The sequence below is a fragment of the Apis dorsata genome, unplaced genomic scaffold, assembly GCF_000469605.1.
Source record: "Apis dorsata unplaced genomic scaffold, Apis dorsata 1.3 scaffold_502, whole genome shotgun sequence".
In the NCBI taxonomy this organism is placed as follows: Eukaryota; Metazoa; Arthropoda; class Insecta; order Hymenoptera; family Apidae; genus Apis; species Apis dorsata.
In genome coordinates this window covers 262,421-272,924 of record NW_006263732.1, presented here as the reverse complement: position 1 = coordinate 272,924, position 10,504 = coordinate 262,421, and the positions used below count along the sequence as shown (strand labels likewise).

The 10,504-nt window shown below is 34.5% G+C and overlaps 2 protein-coding genes across 3 annotated transcripts in view; both read right to left on the bottom strand.

Annotated features, from left to right (window-relative positions):
* Positions 1-10,504, bottom strand: part of LOC102680953 (neurogenic protein mastermind-like) — a 223,730-nt gene that overhangs the window by 127,971 nt on the left and 85,255 nt on the right. The gene's annotated exons all lie outside the window — the stretch shown is intronic.
* Positions 5,859-7,273, bottom strand: LOC116186191. Its single transcript, XM_031512708.1, has 2 exons — positions 6,944-7,273; positions 5,859-6,427 (listed from the first exon to the last, which is right to left on the bottom strand). The coding sequence occupies exons 1-2, from the start codon at positions 7,171-7,173 to the stop codon at positions 6,319-6,321; spliced, it is 339 nt and encodes a 112-aa protein (XP_031368568.1). The 5' UTR covers positions 7,174-7,273; the 3' UTR covers positions 5,859-6,318.

The window sequence follows — 10,504 nt, the reverse complement described above, 5'->3', positions numbered from 1 at the left end:
GAGAGAGAGAGAGAGAGAGAGAAGGAGAGAGGGAGGGAGGGAGTAGGCGGCGGGCGAAGGCAGTAGGTGCCTCCATGTTATGCAGCCCCACCACCGCCTCTATCCTGACCAACCGGCTGTTTACTGTTTGGCCTCCCGGGATATCGATCCCAGTAGCGTAAGAACCGGCAGCCTAGGGCCACCGAGAGATCGGCACACGTCGAGCATTTCGTCGCGTCGACGGTTGCCAACCGAGAGACACCGAACCGAATCTCCCTCTCTCTCCCTCCCTCTTTCCCCCTCCCTCTCTCACTCTTTCTCTCTCCAACTTCTCCCCTCTTTTTTTTTTTTTTTGTTTTTTTTATCACGCTGCACTCACAGACTTCGCAGACTGTCCGCGAATCGACGACTTCGATTCTCCCGTCCCTGCCCCTAATTGGGAATACCGTTAGGCCAAGAAGAGGGCCACTTGACCCCGCGAGATCGATTCGCGACTTTGAGTTACGCGTTTTTCAGCGCTTAAGGAGAGACGATACGATATGTAACGTCCGACGAGAACAGCGCGCCAGATGGTTTGTGGGGGAATGAACGAGACTTGCAACATCGGGAAATTAGATACCTTGGAGAGCGAAACTGGTTTTTGGGGGATGTGCGTGAGGAGGTCAGGTGGATGGGAGGTGGATACCTGGGATTGGGAAGGGAATAATCGTTTATGAGAGCGATGGAACGATGCTGGTGTATTTTTGGGAAGATTGAAGTTATGTATTCGTTAGATGAACATTTTGATACAGGATAACGAAAGAGAGGGAGTCGTTGTTTTATGGAGATTATTGTTTGCAATATTTTTCTCCCGTGGATTCGATGGAAGGATATTGATATGGTTAAAAAGATTGAGACACGCGAAAAATGTAACAGACAGGATTTTAATGTACTGATCGTAAGGATTTTTCGTATAAATATAAAAAACCATAATTTTCACGCAGTATGGTAAAATGTTTAATTATCTGCCAGGAAAAGGAGAGACGATCCGAGAATCGTATACGAGTTACCGAGTCGTTAATTAAAGCGTATAATCATAGGAAGGCATAGGAGCAGGATCAGAGATGAAGAAGGAAGAGGCGTTTATCGAGAGGATCGTGGAACGGTTCATGATATGTTCAGAAACGGAAGCAGGAGCAGCCATTGTTGTGCTAAGAGGGTCGAAGAATGAATCTTGCCGCGAATAGATTTCGGCTGGGATTAAGCCGTCCCACTTTCGATTCCATTCGATGGCATCGTCGCTGCCGCGATTTTATTGTGCCCGCCACTTCGAATAACCTTCGCTGCCAGACCTCGCAATTTCCGCACGTGCAAATTTTCGAATATCCAGACGGATCACAAGGCGCGGCACAATATTTTAACGTTTTAAAACGAACTTTTCCTACGTCACCGCGAGTCGAGGGTTGCGATATCTCCACTCCTACATCCACCACTCGTCGCGACAAAGGGAGACCTACATTCCGAGAAATAAAAATGGAACGGTTCGTCTTGATCTTTCATTGTCCGGGCTATTGTTTCGGATTTCTAATCGTTCGTTTTTTGATCCGAAGAAAATAATAATGGGATTACTTTAATCGATATTTAATTGAGATATAAAAGGTAAATTTAAAAAAAATTTAACTATGTATTTAAAAATATATAAGAATTATATATAATTATAAAAATATATATAAGATATATAATTATAAAAATAGATATAAGAATTATAAAAATATATATAAGAATTATTATTAATCTCTTTTGCTCGTAAAATTAAAGTTATTAATTTTTCTAATTCCTTTTAGATTTATTATTAGCAAAAATTAATAAACGGATTACTATTTTTTTTAGAATCTATAATTCATTTAATTAATTTGTTTCGTTTAATTACTATAAAATTAAAAAATTTTAATATAATCGAAAGTTCGAAACCCGAATGATTTTGCAACGATCATCCACACGGCGCATGCCCAAAAAGATGTCCTATGCGGATGATCTTCGACTTGTATCGGTACACGTGTTCCGCAGCGTGTCGAACACGCGGTATCAGCAATGCAATCTTTCGATCCTTCGCATCCGCGCCCAATTCTCTTCGCTACTTGCCTCATGTTCCCTGCCCGATGCCTCGAGTACGATACACGATTATCATTACACATGGATCATACTCAATTGATATCAAATCATCGATTATTGATATATAATTATTCATTGATCATTGATAAAAGGAAATTATCATTTTTAATTGGAATTAAAAAATGAAATTAATCAAATCTATGAATTATATTAAAGTATTAAAGAGATATGAAGATTAAAAACGTGTAAATCTTCAGCATTTGTCCAAAAAACGTTGGTCACTGAACCGCGAAACTGGGTTATTCGACCATCAAACGTCGCGGCTGGTTAATTCAACGCGAAAAAACAAAGGCAACTTATTGTTTTCCTTAGTTCTTTGAAGTCCGTCCAAATTAGCCTAATTGATCTTAAGATAAAAAAAAAAGAATAATTGTAAAGTAGCATAAAATATAGAGCGAGTGCGTCATTTATAAATTTAAATGAAAATTATGAAATTTTTTATCAATATGATTATAAAATCTAATAATATTTCAGTGGAAATTATTTAAAACAAAAAAAAAATAAATAAATGAAGACATACAAATTTTATAAGATGTTTGATATCATCGAATGAATCATAGATTAAGATTTAAGAGTAGTTGCATGTGTAATTGCGTATAATCACGTGGTTCGTTTATTAATAAATCTACGCAACTATTATTTAACTATCGCTATTCCTTCTATATATACAGTCGTGTAATTTAATCTTATAAATATTTACAAATTGTACCTACTGGTGTAAAAAAAATTGTAGACAGAATATATTATAACGACAGAAAAAAGTGGAAAGCTTAGAAAAAAGTGGAATAAGTTAAAATTTTTGTTATCATTATAAAAATCTAGAACAGTATATAATAAATGTATATTTTTTCACAATTTAATAATTAAATTGTTATAAATGAAAATCAAAGTATAAAATAAAAAATAAATGTGCAGTAATAGCTATTTTCTAACCCAATATTAACATCTTCCGCTATGGAAAGCTACATAAACTATATACTATTTATCACAAACAAAATTTTACACATGAAATCGTTTCATATATACAATTAAGAGAACATTAAATAATATAGTATAGAATATATCTTGGAACTATGTGTATACCTTTTATCGTATATTTCTTTTTCCAAGATTAAACTTTCGTACTAAAATAATTTAAAACATTCTCTTTTTTTAAGAAGCAATCCAATTTTAATCGATTTACTTACGATTTATGTAGCTTCTGATCCTAACCTCAAATCATCTATTTATTCAATTACATAATCACATACAAACACTATCACTGAACACACATATGACTCATATTTTATTTAGAAATAATTCACAATCTACAAAACAAATAAATCACGATCTTCCTGTGATCAACAGTGTTGTTAAAATATCCTCATGGCAATTGCACAAAGGAAAGCACTGGAAAGAGAGAGTGAAAGTATTATTCGACATCGTTGTGAAGCGATTCTGAAGAAGAGGACCAATAGCAAAGAGATTCTCCTTTCTCCTCTGAAAAGATCGAAGGAAGCCGTGTCAGGTTAGGAAAAGAAGCCACTATTACGCGGCACGGGACGAAAAGGCAATCTGTCGACTAAGCCGCTTCTTATTACTTTGCCACCATCAACGACTACCGGTGGAATCGGCGTGAAAACGTATACCTTCGTATACTATGTAAATGCGCGCCATCTCGTGGCTCTCTAACCTGTTTCCTCTATAAGTTTATATACAAGGGTGAATGTGTATATATACAGAGAATACCTAGAGCGTTTATGCGACGCGTATCAGCGTGACTGCATTCGCATTGTACGTTCAAATGGTCCATGCCACCCACGACCAAGTCATGACTTTCCTCTTTGCGCGACGCGTACAAGCTTCATGCGAAGTTTCTTCGCGCAGGTGCATGCGCAGATCTGCAATTTATGAACTGAATAAGTACGTTTGTTTTTTTTCGCGAGACGATTTTCGTTTCGATGAAATTGATGTGAAAATTTTAACAAGCTACTGAATTGTTATAGAACGTTAATATAGATTTAAATGGAGTTTTCTTTCTTCTTTTTCTTAATTGTATAGGTTAATGAAATAAGAAATTATATAAAAGTAAGAGTAAGAATACAATTAGAGTCTTGCTAATTGAATAGGTTATGTCAAATTAACAATTCTAAGAAATGTTTCATCTTTGTTTTGTTTTTTTAATCAAAATTAATTATATAAATATTATATAAGATATTATATAGAAAGAATAAATTTGAGTTAATTTTAAAAATTTAGAAAATTATTTCGAAATGTTAAATTCATTTGAAATAAAATTAGTCAAATTTGACTATACTTATATTTATATTTATGAATCTATTTTACGTATCGAATTATAATATAATTTTTAAAATATAAAGATACGTGGAATGAAATGGAATTTTGAATAAAGTATATTTCATAATCAAAATCGCGGAACGATAGCTCTCGTAGAATCTATGTGAATGTAAGTACATCCGGTACTTCTAGTCAATGAGTACTAGTCGCTTTCACCATGCAAAATTTTCATTGTTTTGTTGAGTCTGACAAACGTACGGGAGTAATTGTAATCATTGCTACATGAAGTAACAGTTTACTAATTTCCGGTTTTCATGTATGAAAGGATAGCCCGCTTAGACTTTCTCTTGTCTACAAATACTACATGAAAAAATAGTACATATTCTTTAAAAATATTCCATATCAAAATATTTTTGAAAATATATAAATTATTTTTTAAAAATAAAGAAATAAAAGAAAAAGGAACATTTTAAATTTGATAGAATATTAATTTAAAATATTACTATTTTTTTATTATTTTCATGATGCATTCATCAAAAATTTAAACAAATTTAATATAATTAAAAGATAAAAATTCAATTTTTTCTTTAAAAAATGTAGTAAAATTATAACAACAATATTCATAAAATGTTTCCTCCGCATTTCATATCAAACTCTATAACTTTCTGAAAGCAACACTGGTCAACAAAGCAACTAAACATGACAAGCGAAAAATCTTACGAATACGATCCAAAGAACCGTGTCGTGCAAGAAAAATCAATTCTTCCGGTGATTCGGAATGATTCTGAATTCACCAGAGAGAAAAAGATGAAGAAAAATAAAGAAGAAAAATCGCAATCGAGACGACGAGTCGATTATTAACGAGATTCAATATTATCGAATGTACAATGGAACTTGGATGGATTAATAGGGATCATAGATAGGTTGAATGTTCGGATTTTCGATCGTTTTCTAATTATCATCGTTTTATGCGATCGTTATGATCAATCGAATGGCTGATTAACATCTGACAAAGAAAAATTTCACGTGAAAATCACTGATATTGTTTCTGTTGGGATTCCCTTGACCAGTTTCCGGATATAGGGGAAAAGGAATTTTCTTTTCTCCATTTCACCACGTGTCTAACGAGGATTCCATGCGATCGGAAGTTCAGGATGCGGAAGTGGATATTTCCTTTTTGTTTACTCCATAATACTTTCAATTAGAGTTTGTTCTGGTTCAATTAGGAATGATTTGAAAGCGAGGAGAAAGTTGATGCACCATCATTATTTCGTCGTTTTATTACATAGCCAACTGAAACAAGATATAATATAAGGTTCGGCCAAATTGTTAATAAAATTAATATAATATATTAAATGTATAATATATAATTGATAATAATATTCATTTAACATTTTACTTGTATATCTTAAACAGGGATCAAATATTATTAACGAGATTACGTCGTAATTTATCAGATTAAATCAGATCAATAAATTTCACAGTGATACATAAGGATGCATCTTTAATTTTTACCTGTGATGCAAATGAGTTAATCGAATCACCGAAATGAAATGAAAATGTTAAGCGGAAGGCGGCCATGGAGGAAAAGCCGTAGGCACGGGATAAAATCGATCGGAGGTCGATGTACTTATACCTGTTCCCAACCGTGTCCATCTATCTGGGAATCTGGTGCTGCGGCGGACCACTCTTCGTGGCGTTGTCGATAAATCACCGATGGTCGTTATTAAAGGACCTCGGGAATCGTCGATCGAGGACAAAGAGGAAACGGGCAAAGAGAGATTTCTACACCAGGAATCATGACGACGACAACGACGACGACGCCGACGACGACGAGCACGGTGACGACAACGCGAAAGTGAACAAGGATCGTAGATTGCACAATGGGCACCGGCCAACATGATTTTCCATTTAATCCGGGATAAAATATTTATCGGCGTTGCCAGTCGAACGTAATTTTTTAATCGGAATCGCTGTCGAATTCCCGTGGCAAACGTGCTTTTGTCTCAAATAAAGGAAGCTGAAAAAAAAAAATGAAAATGAGAACAGATTTTTTTTGCAAAATGACATCTAGTTTTTCTGTCGATGAAACGTAATTGGGATGGTTATTTTTATCTTTTAGCTTGTTAATTGCTTTGACAAGTTAATCTGAAGAGATCAAAAATTTTGAAAGAGAATCGTATATGCGATATTAAATTAAAATTATGTACTTTGAGAATCTTTATAAAAATTTATTATATGTATTATTAAGTATTTTTCAATGTTTAAAGAATTTAATTCTAAAAAAATGATTATATGAAAAAAAAGATTATGATATATCTGATTATATCATCCCACTTGAGGCATTCAAGATCAAGCAAAGGGAATCAAAGCTAGGAAGAGATGTTGATTAGTGTCTAAACACTCGAACGATCTCAATCCGATCTAACTCGAAACAAGCCGAACTGTCCGGGAGAATCGTTCTCTTTGATCGAAGTAAAGGCAGAAATTGCACGGTGAAAGGAGCAAAGGGACGACGCCTCATATTGTTGGTTACCAAAAGTACAGTCGAGCTTTGTTAGCTTCATATTGCTGATGAGAGATCGTATCATCGCGCCAGCTATCGTCAAGTTCTCTTTTCTTTCCTTCCACGTTAGTCCATTTCACCTTCTTTCGTAGATGTTCCTGTTCTTTCTTCCGAGACGCAAACACGATACGGCACATCATTGACCTATCTATCTTTGTGCAAAGCAAAATCTCGATTTTCTTGCGTCTGATAAATATCATGCTAGTGTAGGCATGGAAAAAATTTTAATACATACTTGGTTTAAAAGAGTTTCGTGAATATAGTTGACTTTGATTTTAATTACGTGTCGATCTTCTGATTAATCCCTTACATGTTTGTTAGAAAGTTGATGCTTTTGAATTTTTTTGCGGTTAAATTATTTGCAACTAAAAAACGATATGTTTATGAGAAGATTAATGATAGAAAAAAATAATCAAAACTAACATACCATACTAAATTGATCCAACAAAGATTCGCATAATTGACATATGATGACAAGATTAAATAGAGCCGATATTTTCGAGAGCCTGTCTTCCGGAGAAATCACGGTTAATTCTGGTACATGGTCGAGTCATTGGTCCCAGAAAAGACAAAGAGGTCGGGGCACAGGGAGGAAAAGAACGCGGGAGATGATTCATCCGCGGCGTGTTCCTTTCCAGCGCGCAATTGTCATCAATTTCGGGCCTGGCCGTTAGGTGTGGTGTAACAATAAACGGCGTTCGTGCAACGAATACATAAAACATCCTCCTCTTCTCTTTCCCTCGTTCCTTTCTTGATCGTAAACTCACCGTGCATGACCATCCTCGGAAAGAGAAGGCTACTGTCGGTTCTGTCGTACGACACCCAAGGAACCGACTGCGATTTTCTTGGAACGTAGCGATTAACTCTTGCGATTTTGTGGTTACTTTCGCCTTAGTTGGATTTCAAGTATTTCTCGATTTAATTTTAAAATTAGCGTTTTCGTTACAAGGTTTGTGTATGCGATTTTAGTTCTTGTTAAAAGAATTTTTTAATTTAAGAATGAAATAAATATAAAAATAAGAGAAACCTTCGTGTTTACATTGATGCAAATTTCCACACAAACTAACCTAAAAATTTATCCGCTACTTAATTACCAAATAATCTTGTATTATTACCAAATAATCTGAAAATAAACTTTATTCGAAAATAAGTTTCTCCCAAAATTCTAAGCAAATTTTTTCTACAATTCAAAGTAGTTGAACATTGCACAAGCACATTCGTTCGAGCATAGCCACCCATTGGCGTTTCCAAACGCTATGTATCTCGAGTTACAGCGATTAAACGCTTCGACAAAGCATCAAAGCGTTACGAAGACTTTCGCGCAAAACGTGTGCCAGGTGAGTATGAGAGACGATATCCGAAAATAACATAACTTTCCCTCTCGAAACGAACCACGCATACAAAGTGGCGGCGTGTCCCGTACTAATAATCGTTTTCCGGGCTGAAGTGGCACCGGTTTCGCGAAACTTCGTTCTTCTACACACATATTTGCGCATGCGTATTGCGTTCTCTCGTATAATCGGGCTAATGCCACCAGAGGGATCGGAAGTTCATACAAAACTGTGAATTTTACGTGTAATCATGATTACAAAATAGAACAAAATAGAGGGGGAGAATGCATTTAGAAATAATAAACAATTCGTCATTTGAATAATTTGATTTAAATAGAAAAAGAAACGAATTACGGAGTAAACTATAATTCAAACTCGTAACGTCTTTTTCGATCGAACAGTTTTATCGATAGAGCTAAAGAATACAAAACCTGGGTACGACGAATGAAGATGATGAGCAGATCAGAATGGCTGTCCGTGTAATTAAGGAGAGGAACCATGCGATTCATCGTGGGTAGATCAATTATTCTATACGAGTTCGCGAATTAATGCGATACTCTGCTGAACAATGGAAACGATTTCTCGCGTAGGCGGTTAATATGAAGATACGTCTCAACTTCGATATATCGGAAACGTTGTCGTCACCTAGGCCGCCGTGGGCGTTGATACAAGCACGCAAACCTTACAACGTTCACGAGCGACCAATAAACCGACAACATTACAACCGCACCAGTTGTCGTTTTCGATCTCTTTTTATCGACGCGACAGATCAGCGACGAGCGGCTCGAAATATCGAAGAATTTGAATTTGTTCTTTTGTTGCTCCTGGATGAATATGAAGATTTGCGTGGAAGATTTCGAAAATTCTGTTTTTTTTTATTTTTCTTTCCTTTTTTTATTCTATTTCTTTTTTTTATTCTTCTCTTTTTGAAAAGAAGATAAGAGGAATATTTTGAAATACAATAGATGACTATATTAAACTGTATCTTTATCGAATATTTTATTGTTGCAACTATTATAGTTCTATATGTAAGGTGTTAAGATATATATAGAACATTTTTTGAAAATTAATTCTCGATACTAAATTTTTTTAATAAAAAATGTCATATGTTTATTTAATGTCATAACGAAATAAAAGTATATTTATGTTTGCAACTTAATATAAAAATTTTTTTATTTTTCTATTGGCAAACAATTAAAGAAACATAGAATAAAGAATCTTTTGAATCTATATATAATATGAATATAGTGCAATATTATACATCGTGGCCATGATTTTTTATAAATAATAAAATATCAAAAAATGTAGTTTTCAGATAATAAAAGAACTGTCAAAATTATTGTACAAGTTCTATGAAATTCCATTTTATTGCAATTTTTACTAAAATTACTTTTCCAGTTTGGTTGAATGAGGAAGATATGAAAGGTATAGTAGATAGAAAAGAAAGTTTCATTGTTCTTTCCTAAAGAACAAAAATTTTTTTAATATGTAGATAATAGCGCTGTTATTAGTAACAATGTGGCACACTTTAAATGGTATCGTTTTACGTGCACCGAAAAAATTTTACATTTTCGTGCTCTCGTTGCAACCGTGGAATAAATCCAATATGTGTAAACCATGGTTTTACAAAATAAACGCAGAACGAAACGCGTATAAATAAACAATAAAAATTTTTTGAAAGCCAACTCGACCGATTCTTAATTCACATATTCACTAAATTTTGTACAAATCTCTATCCACCAATAGATTTATTGAATGACAATTAAGAAATTTTTATAAAAATAAAAAAGAAAGAAAATTTTTTCGAAATAATAATATTTAAAGCACTTTTCGTAAATAACAAATGCGTATCTTACGCATTGAATGCGTAAGAATATTATATTTTCATCGTCGAAGGTAGCAAGCTTTCCACAGAGTCTCGCTACGGATTCAAGTTACTACATAAATTACATAAAAATATACACGTTGCGCCGTTCTCGCTGTTACAATGTTCCAACGGCGCATTGTACGTCGAAAAAAAGAGGAAATGAAAAATAAAAATAAAAAAAAAAAAAGCAGAAAACGCTGGCAGGAAGAGGCTCTGAAGGATCCCAAAAGAGAAAAACGAGCGTTTGAACTTTCATGAAAATCCAGCATGTCCTGACCATATGGCCGGCGTATCCATCAACCGCAAAAGGCAAGCGAAAAATTAACGCGGTCG